This window comes from Phocoena phocoena, chromosome 15 (genome assembly GCF_963924675.1).
Source record: "Phocoena phocoena chromosome 15, mPhoPho1.1, whole genome shotgun sequence".
In the NCBI taxonomy this organism is placed as follows: domain Eukaryota; kingdom Metazoa; phylum Chordata; class Mammalia; order Artiodactyla; family Phocoenidae; genus Phocoena; species Phocoena phocoena.
Window position 1 is genome coordinate 58,455,304 of NC_089233.1, and position 26,772 is coordinate 58,482,075.

Sequence of the window (26,772 nt, forward strand, 5' to 3'; positions counted from 1 at the left end):
AGAGGAAGAAAGATGCTGGGAAACTGGGAACATTCATTCCTGACTTTTGGAAGCCTGTGCCCACATGCCCCCAGCTAAATATATCATCCATCTACCCATCCACCTACCTAACAACTGAATATTTCCTGTGTATCCACCATGTATGTGCCAGGCACTTCACTAGGGAGTGAAGTGGGGATGTGAGGTTCTTAAAATAAAAAGAGAACACATGAACAATGTTTCCCAAGGATGCTATAGTTGAGGATTAGAAATCACGACCCCTACAGAATACCTATGTTATGGGCGAGATAGTGAGCTATGTGCTTTATTTCTCATTTACTCCTTCTTACCATGCTCTGAGGTGGGTGTCATTAGCCAGAGAGGTTGGGTAAATTGCTTAGGCTGAAATTTAAAATTTACCTCCCACACAGCCATTTCCAGAAAGTCACTAGAAGGGCACAAACAAAGAATAAGAAAAAAGTGGGATCTAACACAGGAGAGAGACTAACAGAATTCCCAGGGTGTTGGTAAAGGGAAGGCTCAGGATAATTACTCTGCCAGAGGCTAGATCAATCCAGAATGGAACTGAAGGAAGAAGGTTCTAGAAGGACCCCAAGATAAAAAATTAAACTAAAAAATTAAACCTCATGTATCTGTGAGTACTGAGAGGAAATATATACTTCTAGGAAAGAGTTTAAGAGAAAAAAAATCACTGCTAGGTATATAAAGAACTAAGTGAATAAGGAAAAAAGGCAATTATTAACTCTTGGGAAAGAGGGAAACCAAAAACTGTACCAAAAAATTATATAATATTATGTGCTTTAGTTGTGAATAATATTGGCATAGTAATAAGAATGTAAATAACAAGCATTATCTTTACCACAAATTGTGATTTAACTCCACTGGGAGAATGGGGAAAAGGGACATGTCTGTCTGAGTGTGAGGTAGTTTGTAAGAGGATTAAATAAGTTATCTATCATAAGAAAAAGTCAACAGATAAAAATGGCTGCTTTAAACTAAAAAAGTTTAGACGAAAGGGGGGAGAACTTTGTTTTTATAGACCTTGTAATACCTTTTGACTTTCTTAAAATTTGTATTCCCTTTGGTAAAAAGAAAAATATTAAAAAGAAAAACAAATAATGACAGAAGTGGACACATAGCTGAAAGATGTACAGAGGTGGAATTATTTCACTGCCTGGCAAGGTCAGGAAATATCTCCTGGAGGAGATGACATCTGAGCCATATGTTAGGACAGATAAAGTAGATGGGAGTCTAGAAAGGAGGCATAGGGAGAAGAGGTACTCCAGGCAGAGGTGCAGGGGGCTAGCAGCAAGTAAGAGCATGAGACATCCAGGGACTGTAAGGAGTTCAGTGAGGTCACTGTGTAGGGTGTGTAGAAGGTAGAAGATGAAGCTAGAAAGATAGGTGAGGTACCAGGATCTAAAGGGATGGAGGCCAGGCTAAGGAAGGCTTGTTTTACAGATAATGAAAAATCATTCTAGGATTTTCATGAGAGTCTGACAAAAATTTTGCATTAAGAAAGGCCATTCTGGTGGAAGGAATCCAAGGAGCAAAGCTAGGGCCCAGAGGGATCAGTCAGTAGGCTGCTACAACAGAGCTGGAAGAAGAGATGAGAGTAAGGAAGTGTGTCAGAGAAGGCAGATTTTGGAGAGAGAAACAAGAGGACTAGTCATATGTAAAGCAAGGGACAGGTAGGAGATCTGGATGACCCCAAATCTGGTTTGGTTGATTAGGTAGATTACATTCCAGTCACCATGAATATAGATTACATTCCAGTCTCTTAAGAACAGAGGAGAAAAAGCAGCTTTGGGGCGAGGAAGAGTCACGTTTCAGTTTCTGATGTTGAATCTAGAGTCTGTGGGGGTATTCAAGCAGAAGAGAACAAAAAAATGTGGCTCTGGAGCTCAAGGGAGGCAGCAGCCAGTCAAACAGAGGTGGGTATTAGATGAAGTCTCTCAAAGAGGATACAGAGGGGGAGGAGTAAAGAAGGGGTCAAACACAGAACGCTGGGGATCTTTAAGCATTATTCAAGTTCAGACAGAACAAAAAGCCCAGGAGGCAGAAGAATGGACAGAAATGTGCCATGAAAGACAAGAATGGAGTTTCAAGGGAAGTAGTCATCCACAGTATTGAAGAGAAACTATATTTAAAGGGCAGAAAGAAGAATAAGAGCTAGAGAAACAATATTTAGAAAAGTGAGAAAAATCAAGAGAACTGAATGGCAGGAAATAACAGGAGGGTTTCAAGGAGTGTGAAGTACTGTGGAGAAGTTCAAGAGGGAGGGAGTCTGAGAAAAGGCTAATGGGGAAATCAAAGGTGAACTTAATTTAAGAACTGTTTTAGCATCAACAAGGCCCCATGACAAACAAAGAGAGGATGAGATTATATGTGGTTGTTGGTGCCAAAATCATCACTGAGTAGGTGGTAGCTGAGGTGGGCCTTGGAGGGTGGACCTGAAATGACAGATGGCTACAGAGGGAGGGAAAGTGGGGTCCAGTTAGGCAAGGGCCAGGTCCTGGTGGGAGACTGCAGGGGCAAGGAAGATCTAAGACTTCTGACCACCTCTGCCTCATTTTACCTCTATCCCTATTTTATCACGATCACAGTACTGTCCAACAGAACTTTCTGTGATGATGGAAATGTTTCATATCTGCACTAATATGGTAGCCTCTAGCCACATGTAGCTATTGAGCCTTAAAATGTGAGCAGAGACCATATTCTGTTTTATTCCCCTACATATCCCCATCACCTAGGCCAGTGCCTGGCACATAATATTAATAAATGGTCAATAAATATTTGTTGAGTGATTAAATAAATGGGCTTTGATGGACCATAATAACATCAATTACTTTTTAGTGCTGCAAACATCAAGATTTTTTTTTTGCTAGGATCCCAAAGGTGAGGACACTTGTTAGAACTTCAGGCTATGGAAATGTGTGCAGAGCATGTATAAGACCATGGCACTGGGTCCCTGCTCTGAGGGTTCTTAGACCACTTATCTGTGAATAATAGTGGAGCTCAGGCCCATGAGTGGGAGGAGGAGATGAGTCAGCCTGGACCAATGAGGTGGCCAATCCTCTTTGGAGACTAAATCCAAATTCAAATTCTGAGCAGCCTGGTTTGAGCTTAAGTTTCCCAAATGACCCCAAGACAGAGAACCTCATTAGACTGTGTTGTATGTGTGTGTATAGCCTTCTCCAGTATTTTTTATGCACATATATAAAATAATTTCTTTCAAAGGATCCCTGGACACTAAATCATCAAGATGAAGGCCCTTAGTTATAAACCTGCAAGGTAGATTATATTTTTTTCAGGTGGTAATAATTACAGAAAAGCTAATATATTCTGAGTAATCTATTAGCATTTGGAAGAAAAATCCCAAATCCATTCATGGTTAAGCCTAAGAGTAAAAAATTATCTTACTTTACCTTGTGCAGCAATGAATTTGTTCTTTTCTTGGTAGCCCTGGGGGTGGGGTGGGAGAGTAGAGGAGAAAGTGAAAACCCAAAAATGGATAGGAATGAAATTCTCCAGACTCCCAACCAGTTTACAAAGGCTTCCTTGTGAAAAGGTCCAGGCAATTAACAAGGATTTCCATTCTAGAAATTTTAATGGGATTAGCTTTGGATAGCAGGAAGCAAAGATTACATGGTCTAGGCAGTCTTCTTAAAGTGAATTATTAACAAACATTAGTATAAGAACATCCAAATAACAACTCCTAGGCTAGACCCTGTTCTGATGCTCTCTTAGTTGCTGACAATCTGGGTCTTGGTGTTACTGGGTAGGAACCCTCCAAGTCAGAAGCATGTGAGGCTGGGCCCACACGAGGAAGGAAAAAGGGTTATTTTCTTGCTGATGCTGTACCCAGGTGCAAAAGTTTTCAGGGAATAGCCCATGGGTATGGTGTAACAGCTCCCAGTGTTTGACAAGAGGGTTCTCCATTACAGGAAGTAGGAGACAAAGAAGCCAAGGAGCCTGGGGACGTCACTTAATAGATAAGGAGCCTCTGAAAAACTGACACTCGCAGTAACTTTCTTTACTGTTTAGTCATACATCTCTTCAACCTCACTGTTTAAATATAGTGTTCACTTGAGACGTCCCAGGTAAGTGAAAAATCATTTGACTTAAGGATTGTAAATCACCTTCTGCCTCTCTCAGACAGCACTAAGATGGGCAATGAGGGAGGCAACTTCATGGATGGGATACCATACCAAGGTGATGATGTGAAATACTAGTCTGCAAGGCAGTGGCAGAATAAAGGAGGGGGCCGAGTCTGAGAAGCCGCTTCCTATTCCAGCTCAAACAAGGGCAGGGCAGGGTTGCTTCCCAGCACTGGAGAAAGCTTTAGGCCTCAATATGGACATGTTTAGAGTTAACAATAAGAAGCTTGTTAACATTTTTATTAAGAGGAATTCTCCAAAAGTTTTTAACCACTAGAAGATGGAAACTGATAAAGCCTTAATTCAGGATGCTGCATTCTGCTTATAGCACTAAACTTGTAATTAAAACTGAGAAGCTCTTAGAGTATGTTAAGCCGTATAATATGCTTGCTTCAGGAGAAGCTGCTGCCAAGTTCTCACTGGAGCATGTGGGTCATGAATAGCTTAAAAGCACTGTTGGAAGGCCCAGCCCCAAAGTGCTTCCCGCTCCATCTTTACCAGTAGTGTGTTATATATCCCCCATGAAAACATGCCTACATAGTGATATGCTGACATTGCTCAACCAATAAGGAATAACTAGAATGAGGCAAAACTACTGATTCCTTGTGTTATGTTCAAGGCAAAGATGAAATGTGGCTCCCTGGTTCCTGAGACATCTTTGGATTCTGAAAGTCAAATGCCAAGTTGGCTCTAGGTGGCACCTACATTCCTACCAGTTTAAAAACAAAAACAAAACACTTCTAAAGACCCTCTATACCCTTAGACACCTCAAGGTGAGAGAGGAAGCTGGTCCTCCTAAGACTCCAGGAGGGAAGCCCAGTTGGCATCTGTACTGTCTATTTCATCTTCTCCTGTTACCAATGTCAGGTTCACTTTCAGACCTTTGTATTCTCCAAACCACAGAACCCATCCCCCGTGCCTACTGCCACCACTCCGTGGTGCCTGACACCACCTCTCTTCAAGATACATGTGTGATCTTGGTTCTGTGTGCAAAAAGGGCTTGGTAAATGATTGTCAGGGGGTGGGAATGGGGAGTAACTGTATATGGACAAGAAGGTTCTTTCTGGGGTGAGCAAAAAGTTCTAAAACTAAGAGGCAATAGCTAAAAGGTACAGCGCTTCTCTTCTGAGGTGATGAAAATGTTCTAAAATCGGTCATAGTTGCACGTATCTGTGAATATACTGAAAACCACTGAATTGTAAATTTTAAGCGGGTGAAAATTATGGTATGTAAATTGCATCAATAAAGCCACTAACAAAGTTCTAAAACAATTATAGTGATGACAGCATAACTTGGTAAGCTTACTAAAAATCACTGAATTCTAAATTTTAAATGTTTGAATTTCTGTTATATAAACTGTACCTCAATCATGTTGGGAGGAAAAAAGGGTTTCGTAAGTGTAACTGGCAGCTCACAACAAATGGCCACAATTTGTTTCAGCAAAGGTTATTGCCTGCCCCTATACTCCAAGTCCTAAGGACATCTGCTCCTTCTTTCCCACTGGATCTCTCATCTGCACTCAACCCCGTTGACCACCTAACACTTCTCCATGCTTTACTCTTTGCCCTCTGAGGTGCTCTTCTCTTCTGGTCTCCTTCTGTCTTACTAATGAGCAACTCTTGCCCAGTGTGCCTTGGCTGAGGTTTGTGGGCTCCAGGGCCCACTCCTCTCTCTAATGACTTCAAAGGCCATGGCTTTGGAATCTCTCCCCTGAGCTCAGATTAATGATGCCCAACTATGCTGGATACATCCACATGGATTACCCTATACTCTTTTTTCTTTTTTTTTAAACAAGAAAGGTATAGGTTGTTTTTTTCCCCCATAATTAAATTTGCACAGCATCTCTCCAAGCATAAGTATTACAAAAGAATGTAAAAAATCACATTTTACACATTTACACAATGTGTATTAAAAAATCACATGTCTTCAGCATTTAGCTCAAATCTCACCATCTTCAAAAACTAGATCTCTTGCAAAACTCATCAGCTAAAAGTTCTGTCAAAGCACTGCGCAGATGGCCTTTGCTAGCCCATGGCAATCCTTTTCCCATTTTCCCTCGCCAGTTAGGGCTGAATAGCAGAGTGAGGCTCAGATTGCGGACGTGAGGTGGGGAGGGACACAAGGGCTAATTTTCCCCAGTACAAGATGGCATCTAAAGCTTGATGGGAGAGAAGAACTGGAGAGACTGGAGGAAAGGGTCCAGCCTCTGTATTCAGTCAGAGTCACTGCTGGAAGAGGAGGAATGCTTGCCATGCTTGTGGTGTTTCTGCTTCTTTTTATGAGCGTTCTTCATTTTCTTCTGCATCTTCTTGTCCATTACCATTCCTGGTCCTACCATGCCAGGAGCCAACGCCAGGGTCAGGTGGTGGGTATGGAGGGGGGTAGGGACCTGAGGGTTGGCATCCTGGATACCCTAGCTGTGGCACAGGATGACAAGGCCCACCAGGGGGAAAAGCTGGATTCCCCTGGGGTGCTCCTGGGGGAGTGGGAAAGGGGTCTGGAGGAAAGGTCAGGTTGGCAGGTGGTGGATGAGCAGGATTGCAACCTCCAGGGTACCCGACGTTAGAGGGCTGTGGATATGGCCCTGGCTGCCCAGCACTGGGTTTCCACATGTTCGGGTGTTTCCTCCAGCCCAGAAATGGAGAAAGAAGGAAACTCCACCCTAAATACACTCTACAGAGTATCACCCTATACTCTCTCATATATTAGTCAATCACCATATCCTGCTAAATTCTACCTCCAAAGTGGTTTTTACTTTGATGCATCTTCTCCAACCCTTCTACCCTCACCATTTGTAGCATGCTACTGTAACAGCCCTCAATCGGCCCTTCCTAAATCCATGTTGCACACGGTAACCCAAGTGATCAATATACAAATGTGGCTATATCGCTCCTTGTCTTTAACACCTTTCAATGTTATCCCATTGCCTAGAAATCAAAACTCTTAGCTGGGGACTTCCCTGGTGGCGCAGTGGTTAAGAATCTGCCTGCCAATGCAGGGGACATGGGTTCAAGCCCTGGTCTGGGAAGATCCCACATGCTGCCGAGCAACTAAACCTGTGTGCCACAACTACTGAGCCTGTGCTCTAGAGCCCACAAGCCACAGCGGCTGAGCCTGTGTGCCACAACTGCTGAAGCCTGTGCGCCTAGAGCCCGTGCTCCGCGACAAGAGAAGCCACCGCGATGAGAAGCCCACGCATCACAACAAAGAGTAGCCCCTACTTGCCACAACTAGAAAAAGTCCGCGTGCAGCAACGAAGACCCAACGCAGCCAAAAATAAATAAAAAACAAAAACTCTAAGCTGTACTGAAAATTTGTAGATACCGTAAGGTGACTCAATCAGCATCCAGTCCCACCCACTTCTAGCTTGACTTTCTTTCTATAGAGGCTGAAAAACTAAAAGCTAAATTCCCTAGACTCTCTTGCAGCTCAGTTCTGCCTAAGAACCCAGTTTCTTCCTAGCAGTCCCACACAAGACTTGGGATAGAAGTGAGTAATGTGAGATGGTGACTGTGCTAGGAAGATCTGGTCTTTGGGCAAGCACGGCAGTGGAAGCATTGAGTTCTTCTGTAGCACCTCTGCAGGGGTTTCACTACGAGAGTCATACAGGGTAGTTGGGTACATCTACGGCTGCTCTGTTCCTGGTGACTCTCCCACAGATTCTGTAAGCCACACACTATCTTATAAATAAACCCCTTCCTGTTGAAAAGAATAGACAGAAAGTGGACTCTTGTCATCTTCAACCAAGAACCCCAACAGACACACTTGACATTCAATGCCTTCTAAGATCGAGTTCCTACCAATCCCCCAAGCCTCATCTCCCATGACTTCCCATCTTGTATCTTATAACTAAGACTACTGTTTCCAGTCTCTGACTTTGCTCACACTTCTCTTTTTGCTTTGAAGTTTCTGCCCATCTTTCTTCTCTTGAATTCAGACCTACCCTTCAATATTCAGCTCTACTGGCTCATCAGGTTGGCTGAATGTTTCTTCCTCTAAGTCCCAAAGACTCTGGGAATACCTCCTTCACACATGTTGCACACTAAAGGTTATGATCTACCTGTAGGTAGATCACACTAGGGACCATATCTTATCTCTGTAACCTTGGAGCATACCCCCAGTGCTTACCACACAGCAGGTGATCAAAAAATGTTGACTGAATTTAATAAACCTAAATCTTCTTTAATCCCTGACTCTTACTAATGGTTAACCATAAGCTTTTTCCTGCTTTTCTATTTTCACTGAGTTCATAAGTACCTCCAATTTAACCCTCTTCATCTAAACTTTCATATTACCTATTAATAACCTCCAATAACCATCAAGCCTTTATAGGATGCCCTATTGTGAGCTCCAACTAAGCATGGCCAAAGGAGAAGGCTTGTTTCCTTCTAGTGCCTTGCTTATCATGACCATGAATAGACCCACCTTACTTGCTTACCAGCCTTAACATCCAACTTACTTTTGTCTGTCTTCACCTTCAATGTGGGAAGGAGCCAAACTGGTTATGGTGACAGACATGGCTGGTCACTAACTGAAAAGCTATTCCTTCCCTTTCTTTCTTGCCATCAAAACCATGCTTTTGTTCAGACATTTACCTTTCATTGGCTTGGAAGGTGATCATTCCTCAGCCCCAGAAGGGTAAATCATGATAATTCTCAGCACCCTAGCCAGTAACTGGAGAGAGGGTGTAAGCACGTGATCCAATCCTGGCCTGCGGGCTCTGAAGGGCACTGTACCGGAGAGGCTTCTGAGAAAGGTCATGCCCCTAATAAAAAGAAAAGCATAGGGCTTCCCTGGTGGCGCAGTGGTTGAGAGTCCACCTGCTGATGCAGGGGACGCGGGTTCGTGCCCCGGTTCGGGAAGATCCCACATGCTGCGGAGCGGCTGCGCCCGTGAGCCATGGCCACTGAGCCTGCGCATCCGGAGCCTGTGCTCCGCAACGAGAGAGGCCACGGCAGTGAGAGGCCCGCGTACCAGAAAAAAAAAAAAAAAAAAGAAAAGCATATGCAGAAATTCTCCACCTCCTCCTCCTCTATGTTGTTTGTTGTGTTTATAAGAAACGTTTGGAACTGCTGTAGCCGTCCTGTGAGCAAGAGACAATGCCAATAGGCTGAAGATATGAGTAGAAAGATGGAAACACCTGGTTTCTTAAGGATGTCACTGAGTCACAGACTCAGCCCACCCCAGAACTGCTATACACCTGCCTTCGGATTAAATGAGAAGTCAATGTTCCTGTGTAGACCACTTCTAGCTGAGTATTCTGTTACCTGCAGATGGAAACATTCTGATATTGTTATACTCTTCCATATAATGTTAAACTCAACCTGTTCCTCCCAACCACTTCATCATAATCTTTGATCTAAATCCTGGGACTCTTAGCTGGTTACTAGCCTTTTTCCATTTTCCTTATCTACTACACCAATCATTTCTACCAGGGTTCCTTTCCTTCTAACTATAAACATATGACCATCACTAAGAAACATATACAGGAATTTCAGCAAATCCATACTCGTGAGGGTGCCTGCACTACTCCATTTCTGAAGTCCATCTGATAGCCTATTTTTTAGCCACGGCCTCTTGTTCTTCCATCTTTCTCCTTTTCCTATCCCAAGACTGCTCTTTCAATTTCTTGAGACCTAGTCCTTGATCCCTTCCTTTCTCTACTGAACCTGAAGCCCTCGGCTGACTACTTGAAGCAACAACTGACTTCCCTAGCCCCTTTGTCTGAGTACCACATGTTTTCTGCATATCACCAATCCTAGGGTACAACTGGAGAAAATCACACAACTGAGGCCCCTATAAATCAAAGATTTCCATCTTAGGTAGTTCCTCGGTGCAGCTAAACATGCTTTTTTCATGCCCTTTTCAGTATTCTTTCTTACTGACTTCAGTACTCTCATGTCACAGTCCCATCCTCCCTTTTCAGCAGATAACCTTGACTTTACTTCTTAGAAAAAACAGATGAGTTCCCTCAGCTTGATTTATTCACACCTACAAACCACCTCTATCTATTCTATATTCCTTTACCATCAGTCTCAGAGGAAAAAACATCCTTTCTTATGTTCAACGCTAATCTCTCCATGAGTATTCTTTTAAAAAAAATTGTGGTAAGGGACTTCCCTGGTGGTCCAGTGGTTAAGAATCTGCCTTCCAATGCAGGGGACGTGGGTTTGATCCCTGGTTGGGGAACTAAGATCCCACATGCTGTGGGCCAACTAAGCCCGCACACCTCAACTAGAGAGCCTGCGTGCTGCAAACTACAGAGCCCATGTGCTCTGGAGCCTGCGCACCACAACTAGAGAGAAGCCTGTGTGCCACAACTAGAGAGAAGCCCTCGCACCATAACGAAGATTCCCACGTGCCGCAACTAAGATCCGATGCAGCCAAAAAAAAAAAAAAAAAAAAAAATTGTGGTAAAATATACGTAACATAAAACTGATCATTTCAGCCATTTTTAAGTGTACAGGTCTGTGGCATTAAGTTTATTCACATTGTTGGGCAACCATCACCACCATCCATCTCCAAAACTTCTGCATCTTCCTCAGCTGAAACTCTGTACCCATTAAATGATAATTCCCTTCTCCTCCCTCCCTCTAGCCCCTGGCAACCACCGTTCTACCTTCTGTTTTAATGAATTTGACTACTCTAGGTACCTCATATAAGTGGAATTATACAATATTTATTGTTTTGTGACTGGCTTATTTCACTTACCATAATGTCTTCGAAATTCATCCATGTTGTAGCATGTGTCAGAATTTCTTCCCCTTTTAAGGCTAAATAATATTCCATTGCATGTATATGCCACATTTTACCTATTCATTCTTCCACTGATGGAACCTGGGTTGCTGCCACCTTTTGGCTATTGTGATTAATGCTGCTATGATCATGGGTGTACAAATTCCATCAGTATTCTCTTCATGCTTCAGTAGTCAGGCTTGCTCTCTCTAGCTCTCTTGCTTGCTCTCTCTTCCTTTCAAACTCTCTCTTTACTGGTTCCCTCCCGTCAGCCTATAAAACATACTCAAGTCTCGCACACCATCTCTATAAACATTCTCTAAATCACCCCTAAAAACCTCCTTTCAGTTTCAGCTCTTCTCTCAATTCATAGTAGACATGACTAACCAGACTTACCCGGAGTCAGATATTCTAGTCCTGTTTGGAGGACAAGGTGTGCTTTTGTTCTTAGTTATCTGAATAAGCTCAATAAAGGATTCACTGACTCTTACAGAAAAGTATACATTTAGGTTCAGATTTCTGCATGGGAAAATTTTGGGAATGATGACAGGTAAACATAAGAATACATTTTAAACTGTCTGATCTTTAAAAAAATTTTTTCAGTCTTTTAAAAAAATCAGACTCCTCCGGGAAAAACTGAAATGACAAATATTCCTTCTAACATGCAGCTGAGAAGGAATCAAGGAAATAATGAGAAAAGCTCAAGTTCCTTACATTGATGAATGAAGCATTGATGTAATCAGAATCTGGAACTCCTTCAACTGGTGTCAGATGGACTCTAGAATGGTCATCTAGAAAAAAAAAATTTTTTTTTCAATTAAATTCAATTTTATTTTTCACTGGTCCCAATGCAACCAGGCTAGTTGTGACATCTATGACTATGTGTAGAGAGACACACAAGTATAAAGTTGTCACTGCAGCACTATTTATAACAGCAAAAATTCGGACACATCTCAACCATCATTAGGGGACTAAGTTAAATAAATTAAGATATATCCATAATATGGAATAGTAAGCAGTTGATAAAAAGGAAAGTGAACACTTCTGTTTCTTGACAATTACCAGTACATATATCGGTATATATATATATACCAATACACCAATACATTTCTCTATATTATAGTCATTTCAGGTATATAGCATTATAGTGCAACATCTGTAATAACTATAGTGATCACCACCACAAGTCTAGCTACCATCCATCACCATACAGTAGGACCCCCCCACCAATCCATTTCACCCACCTCCAACCCCCTTCCCCTCTGGTAACCAATAATCTGTTCTCTGTATCTATGAGTTTGTGTTTGTTTTGTTTTGTTTTTTTAGATTCCACATGAGTGAAATCATATGGTATTTATCTTTCTCCATCTGACTTATTTTCCAATATATATTGGGAAAAAAAAGAAAAAAGTCAGAGCAATGTATACAGCATACCAGTTATACTAAAAATATATAACATATATACATGCATTTATACACAAATAAGACATAAGTATCTGTAAATGCCTAGTACAGTGGTCTTTAATATATTATGCACCCAAAATTGCACCAGGAATTATTTAAAGGATGAGTTTTTTAAAAAAGCAATTATAAAAGATAAAGCAGGGCTTCCCTGGTGGCGCAGTCGTTGAGAGTCCGCCTGCCGATGCAAGGGACACGGGATCGTGCCCCGGTCCGGGAAGATCCCACATGCCGCGGAGCGGCTGTGCCCGTGAGCCATGGCCACTGGGCCTGCGCGTCCGGAGCCTGTGCTCCGCAATGGGAGAGGCCACAACAGTGAGAGGCCCGTGTACCGCAAAAAAAAAAAAAAAAAAAAAAAAAGCAAAGTTCAAACATTTTGCTCTCACATCCCACTAGATTATGCATATTCCATTCTGGAGACCACTAGCCTAGAAAAATGTCTGTTAGGTTATAGATAAACTGATTAGCAATGGCTAACTCTGGGAAGGAGTTACAAAGAGAACTCTGAATTGGAATTTCTTTGCAATGAGCAACAAAAAACCCCCACAACAACCATGCACTTGCTGTCTGGTCTTAGTGAAACTGCTCTCCTTAACTTCCCAGAAACTTTAGGCCTGCCATAAAAAACCTGGTCAAGCACCCCTATTGACTTTATGAGCACCTGGGGTTGCCTGGGGAGCCATAAAGGCTCTTACAGTCCAAAAGCTTGACTCTATTCTTATTACCAGCCTTCCTATGATCAATTACAAGATTCTTTCCATCCTCAGAAAATCTGGCTACAGATGCAGTTTCAGGTTACATCCCAAGAAACCCTACAAACACTCACAAGGCAAGATGTTTACATATCGATTTTTTTCCTTGTTCTCCTCCTTGGAGGCAGCTTCACAGGTGGCCTGGATAGGACAAGCAGGGAGAGCCTGAAAGGTTAAGAGAAATTACAGAAGTTATTAAAAGGGATAAACACCAAACATGTAAACTGCTGCACCATACTCTGACCTGGCAGCAAGTTCTACCTTTTCTTGGGGGGGAAAAGATGTGCCCAGGTGAATACTTGCATCTAATACAGAGAGTGCACCTCTCTTCTAAATAGCTTCTAAGCTCCTTAGAGTTTGAATGCCCAGAGGGCAGAATGCCTTTCCTGTTGCTATAAGCACAGCATGCTCTTTATATGATTACCATGTGGTTAGGAGCATGTTGCAATGCTGGGTCAAAATGGACCACCCCAGTATATGGGACTGCAGACATAACTGAAAGGATGGGCCATTTATCCCCATGCTGACCACCATGCAAAGCTGGAGATGTATCTCAGAGTAAACCACACAGGAGGGGTCTGGATGGTCAGTTGAGTTAGGAGCCTGACAAGGGGGTATGGCAGCCCAGCCTCTAGCATCATGTGGTAAGGAAGCAAGGACAGGTGAGTGGGTGAGAGGGCATTCACATGGATGCAGCAGTTAGGAAGCAGAGGACTTGGATGAGGTAACACTGAATCTGCAGCAGTTTTGGAGCAAATGTAAATCAGCTAGCACTGGGAGGTATGTGGGTAAGTATAAATGGTTTGACATGAGATAGTCTGGATTGTATGAACTTGAGCAAATCGGCCAAAGTTTCCCATAAAATTGGGACAATGATATCTGCTACATAAGGAGTAAATAAGATAATCTCATGTTTGGCATAGAATAAGCATTCAATAAATTCGTTTTATAGGAGTAGGAAGCTAAACTTTATTATTTGAACTGTTTTCTTCTGTGTTCTATATATTCAAAACTAAGAAAGCAAAAAGAGAAACAGTTTAAAATTACAACCTAGACAACCTTCCTGATAAATGATTTGGAAATATGTCTTAAAGCTTTAAAAATATTCATACCCTTTGACCTAGCAAATCTGGATTCTAGCCTAAATAAATAAAAATCTCTATGTTCAAATTATTTACTTCATCATTATTTAGAATGACCCCAAACTGAAAACAACCTTAGTATTCAGCAGTAGGAGAACAGTTAAGTAAATTATGGTTCATGTATTACTTTTCATTCATTCCTTCAACAAACATATAATGTGTACCTATTAGGTACCGAGTTAGGTACAGAGCAAACAGTGGTGAATCAAATCATATACACAGTTCTTGCTCTCATGAACAATGCAAACTTGTGGGTGAAAGACAGATATTAAATAAATAAAACAAGTAAATATAAAATTACATACCATGATAAATGCAATGAGAGCACAGGTTATTAGAGAAAGTATCAGAAAGCCCAAGGAATACCCCAATACAGATTAAGGGTAGGTCTCTATGAGGAAGGATGAGTATGGAAAAGAGTATTCCAGGCAAAGAACAGCATGTATGATGACCCAGAGGCAGGAGAAGGCTTGGTTTGTGTGAGGAAATAAAGTGTCAGTGAGGGTGTTATGTATAAAATGTTGCTGGTGGAGATGGCAAGAGGAAGTGGGAGGAGATGAGTTTTTTGACAAGGTTGATCACATATTTCTACATAGGTCCTTGAATAGGAAGTTTGAATTTTACTTTAAGTGCACGAGGAAACCATTCAAGGTTTTTATAAGCTGCAATCCACTTTACCTGTTAAAGAATCACTCTGGCTGCTACATGGAAAATGGGCTGGGAGGAAAGCAAGTACAGAATGTGGAAAGATGATGGTACAAGGAAATAGATGCCTTCGAGATATATTATGAAGTCAGAATGACTAGATTTAGAGATGGAATGGACAAAAGTTGGGGAGAGAAAGAGACAGGAATGAAGGATGACTCTCAGGTTTCTAGCTTGGATAAAAATAATAAAAAAGATTAAGTAAAGGAAATGCCAGCCTAAAAGGAACCAATTTCGCCAGAAAGAAACAAGAGTTTTAAGAAGGAGCAAATATACTTCCTAGGAACCAGCAAGATAGTGGTCGGAGAAATTAAAGTGAAATATCCCAAGATAACCGGAGTCAAGGTCTCATAGTCCATCTACCTTCACTTATTCAAGAGATTTTCTTTTCAGAGTTAAAACCCTGGAGGTTCTGCCTGTTATTTTACTAAGAAAGCCAATTTCTTTAGACCCACTGCTGTCAATACATAAAGGGGAAAAAGGAGTTTCCTGGACCAGAAGATTGGAATTTCCCAGTTCACCCACAGTTTGCCTTCTCTTCACCCAGATAGGCTAGATTTCCACCTTGATGCAGGGCAGGATGAGACACAAGTTTTTAAAAGCCCTCAAGACTAATCCTGAGGCATTACTTTTCCTGTACATCCCTTGTCTAAAATGATGTAGAACAGATGTAGTGATAACAAGATTCTTGAAAATAGTCCTCAGGGTCAGTAATGACAATGACCACATCTCAAAATCCTGTCAGCACCCCTAGCTCCCCCAGTCATGATGAAGAAAAATTAGGTCTCCAGGTAGGCTGAGGCTCCTAAAAGGAAAGTTAGGAAGAAACAGGAGTCACTGTTTGACAAGAGAAAATAAAAGATTTGCTTTAGAGAACACTGTACTAGATGTAAAATATCAGATTAAAGAGCTTAGGTCAAGGATGAAAACAAGGGGAATCCTACTTTTAGCTTCTACTCTGAAAATCCCAGCCTCGAGAGCTGGGCAGAAGCAGCTGAACCAGAAGGCTCTAAGATGTTAAATTCTCCACAAACAGTAGGTGGCATCAAAGACCACTTCATCCCTTGCTCAGGCCTTTACTGGAAGCAAGGCTGTCATTTTTTAAAAAGTGTCAGTTAAAAAAATTTTTTTTTCAATTTTTACAATTATTTTTTTAAAAAGTATATCCACCACCCAATTTAACTTATAAGTTCTCTTTGGACCCTTCCTCATCATGTCCTTTTCCTTCTCCTCTCACAAGTAAACTTGGAATTTTGTATTTATTATCCCCTTGCTTTATTTGTATCCATATATTCTGTATCCTTAAAAATATATTTTTTTATTGTTCAGTCTATTTTTTGATAAAAATGCAATGATAAATGGTGACTTGCTTTTTTTGCCCAACATTATGTTCTGAAGATTCCACTCAGGTTGTTCCATGTAGCCAAAGTTCTTTCATTTTAACTACTTTGTAGTCCTCCATTTTTAGACCATACCAACATTTATTTATCCATTCTACTACTGGTGAATATTTGGGTTGTTTACAGTTAACCATCCTGCTTTGAGCACTAACTGTATGTGTTTCCTCATGCACATTTGCAAGAGTTTCAGGTATGACTATCTTTAACCTTACCAGATGAGGCCAAATTGTTTTTCATAGTAGCTGTACCAATTTACACTCCCACCAGCAATGTAAAGTATTCCAGTTATTCCGTATCCTTGTCAACACTTGCTACGGTCAGACTTTAAATGTATCAAATGTAGGTTTAATTTATATTTCTCTGATTATTAATGAGGTTCACCATCATTTCATAGTTTACTGGTCAACAGGGTTTCTCCTCTTCTGTGAAGAACCTAGTTGAGTGTTTCCCCATCTTTCTACTGGATTATTTATCTTCTTACTACTTTGTAGAAGTTCTTTATGTGTTCTGGAAACTCATTCTTTATCAGTTATAAGTGTTACAAGTATTTTTTACCAAGTTTGTGGCCTGCCCCTTCATTTTCTTTATAGTATTTATTTATGAACAGAAGTTTTGCATTTTAATGTAGTCAAGTTGATCAATCTTTCCCTTTATAAACATTTTAAGTCTTAAGAACACCTTCTTATGTGAGATCATAGTATATTTTCCTACATTATTGTCTCTACATTTTTTCCTTTAAATTTCAGTGTTTACATCAACTGGGACTGATTTTTGGTATGAGACAGGAATTCAATTTCATTTATTCCCATGGGGTTACCCAATTGTCTGAGCTCTATTTATTGTAAAGACCATCCTCTACCCCAGCAAAACTACAACAGCATTTGTCACAAATAGGTTTCCCTTTACATATGAATCTGCTTCTGGGTTCTCTATTTTATTCCGCTGGTCAATCTATTCCAGTGCCAATACAAAACTGTCTTAATTACTAAACTTTATAATGACTCTTTATACTGGTAAGGCGGGTCTCCTCACCTTGTTCTTCTTCTTCAGGAATGTCTTGGCTATTCTTGAATCTTTTCTCTTCCATATTAATTTTAGAATCAGCTTGTCAAGTTCCACAAAAAACCTGTTGGGATTTTTATTGGAATTGCATTGAATCTATATATCAGTTTGGGGAGAATTGACAACTTTACAATACTGAGCCTTCTAATCCATTGATCTTATTTCTTTCACTAATTTAGGTTTTTTTCTTTAATGTCTTCAAACATTTTTATAATTTTCTCCAAAGATTTTGTAAATATTTTACTAAATTTATTCCTAGGTACTTCACATTTTGGATGCTATTGTAAATGGCATCTTTTAAAAATTATTAGATTTTCTGATTGTGGCTTATAAACAGAAATGCATTCATTTTTATGCTGTTTTTGTATCTATCAACTCTGTTAAAATAACATGAATTCTAATAATTTATCTGATGAGTCTTTGGATTTCTCTGGGACAATAATCTCCTCTGTGAAAAAAACTGATTTTTGTCTCTTCCTTTCCAATCCGTAATACCTTTCGTTTCTTTTCTTGCCTTACTGTGTTAACGTCTCCAGTATAGTACTGAATCTCATTCACTTTAAAGTTTGAATCCCCTTCCAAATACTTTGGCCACAGTCACCAGTGCCTGAACACTCTGCTGTGATGGGGAGACTACTACTTTCCAAGGCAGTTCCCCTGATCTTGGAACAGCTCTGTTTAGAAGGACTTAACACCCAGATACACAATTTGCTTTCCCCTTGTACTGACTAGTGTAAAACCCAGGAGGTCAGCTGGTACCTTCTCTGCCCCTTGGAAATCCTGAACTCCCAATTCCCTGGACTGTTGAATTCTAAGGCCCTTGACATAGGTACTGATAATTCCTATAGGCCTTTGGCTCTGATACATTTATTTGGAGACAACTCATCAATGCAGAGACTATTCTGCCTCTGATTCACTCAGATGCCACACAGTTCTGTCACCAAATTACACATAAATGTCTCTTTACCTGGCAATCCAAGAATTAAGCTCTCTCTACTAAAGATGCAGGGTCCTGCGTGGGTTGGGGGGTTTCACATTTCACAATTCACAGATTGTGACCACCTCATAGCCTCTAGTTCTTTCCCTAGCTGTCTCCTATCCCCTTCATCTCAGGAGCTAACTAAAGTCTATTTATTTATTTATTAAACCTTAAACATGTTTTAGGGACCTCAATAAGTGGCTTTTCAAAGTGTTTCTTTTAAACAACTTCAGTGCTTCCTTCTGAGACAAATGCTGGTCAGTAAAATGTTCCAGCTTATAACTTTAGGACAAAAGTTCCATTACCCACAACTTTCAACCACAGTGGGGTTTCACAGAAATGTTACACACTCCCCATTTAGTCTGTCAGATATCCGAAAACAGCTGTCATTTCCTATGCTTGTTGTTTCTTCAGCTGTTCACCCCCACGGTCCAGTTTTTCCTCCAAAACAACTTCCCATTTAATGATATTCCTTTTCACAGAGACCTGACCACAAGACTCTTGGCACAGTTCAAGCTGGGGACACCAACTCTATTCTATATGCCATCTATACATTAAAGCATAATGGATACTATGCTAAAGCTAATAAGCTTGAATAGCTTTGTTTACTATATTAAAAAAACTTTTGAAAGTTTTTTCCTCTTCTTCTTTTTGGCTGCACTGCAAGGCACGCAGATCTCAGCTCCCCAAACAGGGATCAAACCTGCACCCCCTGCAGTGGAAGCACGGAGTGTTAACCACTGGACCACCAGGGAAGCTCCTTTTAAGGTTTTAATGTCTGCTTTTAAAAATGTTATTTAAAAATATGCTTGTTGTAAAAGAAAGTCAAATAATTCAGTAGAAAGTGGAAGTTCCCTATCATGTCTCTCCTGTCTTCTACCCGTCCTTGTAGGCAACCACTGCTCAGTTCACAGTATTCCTCCAGACTTAAAAAAAAAAAAAAAAAAGGCATTAACACACTCAAATGCAGACATATATAGATTTTTTTTTAAAAAGGGGATTATACCATGTAAAGTCCCTTGGAATATGTTTTTTCCCATATTTTTCTATGTTAACATATTTATTTTAATGACAGTACAGAATTTCATAATAGATGCAAGAAATTATTTAGCCATTCTGCTATTTGATAGATAAATATTTTCCACTTTATTTTCTTTGCTATTATAAGTAATGCTACAATGAACATCCTTGTACAAATATATATTTTGTTTTCTGATAGAGTCCCATAAGTTAGGTCAGATAGCATAAGCATTTAAAATTTGGTTGATACTGCCAAATCATCCTTCCAATGCTGTATCAATTTAAACTTCCCCTACCTGTGTGTAAGAGTTTCTTTATCCCCCTACCCCTGCCCATACTTGATATCAATCTTATAAAATTTTCAAATCTAACAGGCCCAAAATAATGGTTAGTTTTAATCTGGATATCTGGATTACTAAATATAGTTGAGCTTCTTTTCCTATGATTATAGACCATTTGTTTTTCACCTCTGAACTGCCAATTTTTATCCTGCAATGTTTACTTTTTTCTCACAGGTTTGGAGAAGCTCTATATATTATGGAAAATTCTCTGTCTACCTGTGGCAAATAGTTTCTCCCAGTTGGCCACTTCCTTATGGTGTTATTTTTCAGAGATGCTTAACATCTTAATATATTTATTATCTTTCAATCTATTCTATTCTAGCTTCTGAATCTTGTGTTTTGCTTAGAAAGGCCTTCCTCACCCCATGATTACAAGAATATTATTCTATGATAGCGGACACAAATTAGTGTGTTTGTCCTATGTGTTAACTCTCCTCTTTCCTGCCAGGGCTGACCGATGCAAGCACAGTCACACCTGACCTACATTTGTTATCAACTAGATTCTCTTTTCCAGGATTTTGAAACCCAGGAAGAAGCAGAGGCTTCCCTAGAGGGCCCAGACCCACCAGAATAGGACCTGCTCTGTCCAAAGGCTGGTAGTCTATCTCATCTTTTGATTCTGCCAGCTTCCCCACTTCTTTGCTTGAGTTGACTTCTCTTGTTTTTAAGTAAAAGACCTTAACTCACTTAGCAGTTAGTAACAGAGAGTGGGGTTGTAGGTGAGATACTGATGGGGAAAATACGGGTGATGTGAACCTGATTACCGAGTTCAGATGAAGGGAAAAGAACTGTCAACCAACTTGCATTATGGGAAAGGGCAAGCCACTCATACCTCACAACTGTAAAACAGTTACTTCATATTGGCTTGCAATCACCTGGGATATGCTCTAGCTGATTTTAAAGGAGTTGGGGGAGGGGGAGTGCCAATTAAAAGGACATGAGAAATGCTGAAACCAAGGAATAGGATTATTTCTGACAATTTTAGATAGTAAAACAAGAAAAAGCCCAGCTCCAAAATCAAATACTTATCTCCAAATACAGCACAAAATTCAGGGCCCTTCTATGACTGTGCTATATGTATTTTGCTGAAACAAAAGTTAAAGTTTCAGAATTTTGCTGGTTGTTAAATGTTAATGCCAATGGAATTCACATCTTTCCTTGGCTGGTCATGTGAAAGACACGGCTTTAAAGTGAGATAATTGAAATGATGCAGAAAGGAAACAGAGGAGTTGGGGAAAGCCAACTTCTAAAAATCTCTATTGTGCTCTCTACTGCATCCTGCTTTCATGATGAAAACTGCCCCACAACCCAGCTCTCATTGCTCATGGATAATCAGGATGCAAGCATAACGCGATCTGGAGGGTAAAATACATAAAGAAGGTAGAAAAGCAAAGAACTAACACCCAGAAGAAACTGCAGGAATTCACTGAGTTGGATCACCAAAAACCATAGGAATAGTTGTTGATATACATTCTGAGGATGTTAGACCAAGGAGGGGTCTAATTCTAATTTTTGAATACGGCTAGATTTCTAGTTATGCTACGGTTATCTGAACTTCTGCAGTTAGTGTAACCGCTCAGGAAACTGGCCACGGTTCTAATGGTGGGGTGGGGTGGGGTGGCCAGTAGGAACCTGGACGGAATGTTGGGTTCAGCTAGGTAACAAAGAAAAGCCAGAAAGCCCTTGGCACAAAGTAGAGGAAATCAGTGTTACAGGGGATCCAACAGCCTCAACCTTCTCACTGACACCTTCATCATGTCCTTGATGCATGCCTCACTAGAGGGTGTACATGGGTGAGGAAAGCACCTGCATCTTTTAGAAGAAGGAACTGACTTCAAAAAGGGATTCTTGATCTTAGTGGGAAGAAAAAAGCCTCAGAGGCCACAGTTCACCAGGGCTCAGACTTCTCTGAGGTGGATAATTTGTTGTGAAGCTCCCAACAATGGAAATGGGAGGCAGCCAGCTCAGGTCAGTTGAGGGGGCCTGACTAGACTCTCATGCTAGAGAAGGGCTCCTTCTCATCCAACTCTCAGGCCTGAGTCAGTTCACAGACCTAGAACCCTTCAATGATGGGCACATGTAAGAAAGAACCCTGCCACAGCACATCAACACTCCTATACCATGAACCTTCCTCCTCGTCTTGCCTTAAGAATCTGCAGGCATTTACCATGGTAATCACTGGGTAAAGGCAAATACATCTTTTGGGGTCTACTGGGTTCTGGCCTTCAGATAACTAATTCCTGGGAACCCAGAATGCTATAATTTCATGCTAGTTTGAATGGAGCCTTTGTAGCCCAGGAGATGGAAGGATTTTTGGCTTGAAGTAGTCTCATGTTAGGAGCTACCTATTTTCCCAATGTATGGCTGGAATGGAATTCTACAGCAAGGAGCAGGAATAACCACACTGGTCCCCTAACCCTTTGGATAGGTACCATTCCAGTAGCTAGAGCAAATGCAAGCTGCTGGAGCAGTCATCTCCCTTTACCAAAAGGCTAGGTCCCTAGATGAGTCACAGAGCTCCTAAGTGCTACAGGAAACTTAAAAAGTTGTGGGATAATGATGAGATAATCCATTTAGATGTGTGAGTTTAGTGATGGCATGAAGCAAGTGCTCAATAACTACTAATATTAGCTATTCTGATGCTTCCTATTACTCTCCATGCAAGTTACCAAACAGATAAGCTGACAGTTTTTAAGAATGTCAGTATAATGTCATACATGAACCATGTGGAGCTGCAGATTTGCAGTTGCTTTTCCAGATGTTATATTTCCTACAGATTAAGATAACCCGTGGTACCTGGAATTTCGCTATTAATGAGGCAAGTACACTTATTTTTTCCTTTATGATGCACAAGGACTACATGAAGCAGTTTCCCTTTCTCATGGCAGGAGCAGCTTCAGTGATAAATCATCTTGACCTCTCTCTGCTGTGAACTGGTTCACTGGGATTTTGTCTCACTGTTTCACAGGACATCACCCACACAACTATATAGTGGCCTGCCACCTTGGCCAAGTTTTCTGAAAGTCAAAAGCCAGCAGCATGTCAGGATATCCCCTCCAACGTAAAGGGTAAGTTGCCACTCCTTGCCCCCACGCCCTCCCCACCGCCCACTTCAAAGAGGAGGAGTGATGCTTGCTGGGCCATTATGGATTTTGGAGACAGCATGCGTATACCACATGCTGGTGTCCTATTCTGACTCATTTATTGAGTGATCTGAAAAGAGACGGCTCTCTAGCTGATCCAGGCCATAGAGAAATTAGCTCTGGTAGATTCTACGGGGCCCTAAGTGTCTGTAGTTCAGGCTGAGCAGGAGAATCATGATGAAAAACCTTAGGATTTGGGGACAAGACCATGATCCTGTCAGCAAGATTATGATCCTAGCTTAGCACTGGGGTCTGGTAGAGACTGTAAGCCTGACCATGGGACACTAGATATCCATATGACGTCAACTACCCATCATAAACTAAGTATTATGTGATTCAATAAGCTATAAATTGGGACATGTCCAGAATTCAGCTGAAACTGATGTGTACAGAACGCGTGCCACACACCCACTCCTTCAATACATTCCTCTAATCTCCTGATGATATTAACAGTTGACTAAAGGAGAAAAAAGTCCAGCCTAGTGTACAAATGGCTCTGTGAGACATGCTAGCCTATTCTGGAAGCAGATTGCTATGGGATAATCTACTTAAGGTATGGCTCTGAATGAGTATAAAAGAGAAATCCGTCCAGTGACCATAACTTCAAGCAAGGTATCACACCATCCACTTCACTGGATGTCAGGATCTAAGCTGATCCCTGGGTAGTAGATAACCGGGACAAAAAAGACAGAAAATATTTATGCTCCATGTGTATGCTCACTGAATGGCACTCACTGCAAGAACCCAGGAGATGTTGGTCGGCCCTTTCCCTCACCACCCCAGTGCTGGCCCAATGAGCCCATGAACATAGTGGCCATGATACCACGGCAATTGACTGTCACAATACCTATCTGAATTTGCCTACCATGCCTCTTAGGAACACCACCTCTATCCAGGTATTCACTGGAATGCCTTATCATGGGATCTCAGGGAATCACCTCTAAACAAAGAACTCATTTCACAGAAAAAAGTACAGCCACCAGGTCACATACCCATCACCCAGAAGTAGCTTGCATCATATTTAAAAAACAGCAGAGTGCCTACTGGAGACCTAGCTATAGTGTTGAGGCTGAGGTGCTATCCTGTGGGATGAGGTGAATGTTCATAATCAATAATGAGCATTAAATGTGTTTTTTTTCTAACAGCCAGAAAAAAGGGTCCAAGTTATTACCTTAACTCTTGCCTGGTAAATGGTCTTCTGCTTCACCTCTTGCTTCCCTCCCATCTATTCTCCACATTGTAGCTAGTGATTTTCTCAGAGTACAAATCTGACCACATCACTCTCCACTCCCCCAAGCCCTTCAGAGGTGGAGCAGATATGAGTGGTAACCCACCCACTCAATAAACATTCCTCCTTGCTACTAGAGCTCCCATTCTGTGGGTTATCCGCCTATCCTCTACATGACACTGGAATAATCTGGATTGGTCTCAGCCAGTTGCAGTAAGTCTATTTCTCCCTTGCTTATGACTAGTTTAAGAAGGAATATGTGACCAGGGAAGTCTCCAGAAGCTTTTGGGAAAGTTTTCCTCACTAATAAAAGGAGACATACAGGAAGAAACAGTCATTCTCTTCCCACTGGACCTTGTTTACCCCCATGTGGTGCCTAGAACTGGGACAGCCATTATTTTTTGGGGGGGTCACGCTGCATGGCTTATGGGATCTTAGTACACCAACCAGGGATTGAACCCGGGTCCTCAGCAGTGAAAGCACGAAGTCCTAACCACTGGACTGCCAGGGAATTCCCTGGGCAGCCATTTTGGCAACATGAGGAAAGCCAGCCTAAGAGACAGGACTGACACATGGCTGAGTGGAAAGATATGAAGGAGACAGAGTTTAACAATGCCCAAGTTGATGAATTAGCCAACTCTGGAACTGTTCCTGTGTCCTCAAATCCATTCCCCTTTCCCTAATCATTACCACTTTACATCAATCTATCAGCGACTCTGGTCTTAACTGCTGCAGCCCCTAACTGTATTTCCTGCTTCTATCCTGGTCTCCCCATGGGCTATTCTCTAACTAGTAGTCTGAGTCATTTTTTCCAAATTACAAATCTGGTTGGTCTGTGGCTTCCCACTTCTCATAACATTCTACAAGATCTACAGTCTGGCCCAGTCTTCTACATTTTCATCTCTTACTACTCCCTTAAGTCTCTGCCCTTCAGCCACTCCCAGTCCTTCATTATTTTTTGAATGTGCCCTTCCCTCACCCACCCTCACTACTGACAGATTGCTCCTGATATTCCCAGTGCCTGGAATGTTCCCCATCCCCCTTTCCCCAATGCCCTTGCCTATGATTAGGTCTCAATTAAAATATCATTTTTAAAGGAAGTTCTGAACTGGTGGACTGGAATCATCAACTGGTAGATTCACAAACATGTTCTGCTTCCTTGAGAGAGTTATAAAACACACAAATGTAAATACTACCCAGGATGAGGCCTGCGCTCTGCAGTCTGCCATGGTCCTCATTTTCCACAATGACCTATTCCTAATGTCTACTTAAGATACCCTGTGACCCCTGGCTCTAGACTCTAAAAGGCCACCTCTTAATATAGGTTCCTATGCCTCTACACCAGTTCTTCATGTTCTATATTGCTGTTTGAACTTACACAGCAAGTTCCCTGAGTGTAGGGACTAGATCTGTTTTTGCTCCCCAGCAAATCCCTGGCACCTTGCACATATCAGATGCTTGATAAGTATTTATTAAACAAAAGTAACAGATGCAATGATGAATGAATGGATAGATGGGTAGAAGAGGGAGGTATGGCAAATCTTTTTGCATTTCCTGACCATGGTCACATAGAAAGGAGTCAGATGAACCTGGTAAAAAATTTCTCACCTCTTAACCCATTAGAAACCTGTTTTCTACCCCATGATTCAAAAGGTTTGACCTTAGGTCTGCCTTCCTCCCTGCTGACACACCAGCCTCAGCAAAGAACTCACGTTGAATTCCTCTCTGAAGAGCTTATTGTCATCAGCCATTCTCCGGTTAATCTCCTCTTCCAGCTTGTCCACGGGCAGGGGCGGATACTTCCTGTTGGTGCTTGGGGACCTGGCCAGAAGTGGTACGCTCTGGGGTTCTGCAGTGCATAAGGGGGAAGGTTGGTCAGGTGCCCTGGGGACACAGCCCTTCTCTGGAGACTAAATTAGGGGTTCTATCTCATTGGTCAGGCATCCAAAAACTAGGGCTGCTTTCAAGTCTCTTTTTTCCTTTCCTTTCAGGATGGGGAAACTCCTATTTTCTTGATTTTCCTTCTCTGTGAAGGTTCCCCATGTAATTTAGGGGTGTCTTACCCACATCCTCAGTGCGGCCATTGGATAAGCGGAACGAATTGGAGTGGCTCCCAGCTTGCTTGTATTTCTTAAACCTAATGAGAAAATGTTCATAGTGAAACACTAAGCACAGAGTCAGGAGAGACCAATCATTGGCTTTGTAGCTCCACTTACTGATTCAGCCTTTTAAAATATCCTTTACCAAAAAACAGGCTCTTTTAGAGACAGGTTCTGCACACACGGAAGCCGCTCCAGTGGTGACTGAGCATCTCATTGTGCTCTTGCTCACCCTCAGCACACTAGAATCCAACCCAGAGAACCGCACAGTACGTTCTGGCTTGAATGGCTCCTCTGTGCAGCTCCAGTTCCAGGATTCGCTGCAGATCATAGCCACACCAGGTGGAAGTAGGATGTGTGGGTAGAATACAGTGGGGGGTGATAAGAGTATCAAACAAAAATCCTGGTACTTCCCTGGTGTAACCAGGGAGAAGCCCAGAGCTTCAGACGGGGTTGGCACAGGTCTGGCCACAAGTCTCCTGCAGAAAGGTGGAGACACACGACAAACTGTAGGGGTGTACAAGGTTTCCCTCTCTTTATCCCTG

The 26,772-nt window shown here is 41.6% G+C and overlaps 1 protein-coding gene and 1 pseudogene across 8 annotated transcripts in view; both read right to left on the bottom strand.

Annotated features, from left to right (window-relative positions):
* The window catches only part of PTPRA (protein tyrosine phosphatase receptor type A), a 182,655-nt gene that overhangs the window by 21,205 nt on the left and 134,678 nt on the right, over nucleotides 1-26,772 (bottom strand). For all 8 annotated transcript variants that reach the window (XM_065892204.1, XM_065892202.1, XM_065892210.1 and 5 more), the window contains 5 exons: nucleotides 26,192-26,265; nucleotides 25,841-25,977; nucleotides 13,183-13,273; nucleotides 11,610-11,686; nucleotides 3,429-3,465 (listed from right to left, as the gene is read on the bottom strand). In XM_065892204.1, coding sequence (XP_065748276.1) covers nucleotides 3,429-3,465; nucleotides 11,610-11,686; nucleotides 13,183-13,273; nucleotides 25,841-25,977; nucleotides 26,192-26,265 — 416 coding nt within the window. The remainder of the gene's footprint in view (nucleotides 1-3,428; nucleotides 3,466-11,609; nucleotides 11,687-13,182; nucleotides 13,274-25,840; nucleotides 25,978-26,191; nucleotides 26,266-26,772) is intronic.
* On the bottom strand, nucleotides 6,373-6,772 carry LOC136135649 (proline-rich protein 13 pseudogene; annotated as a pseudogene).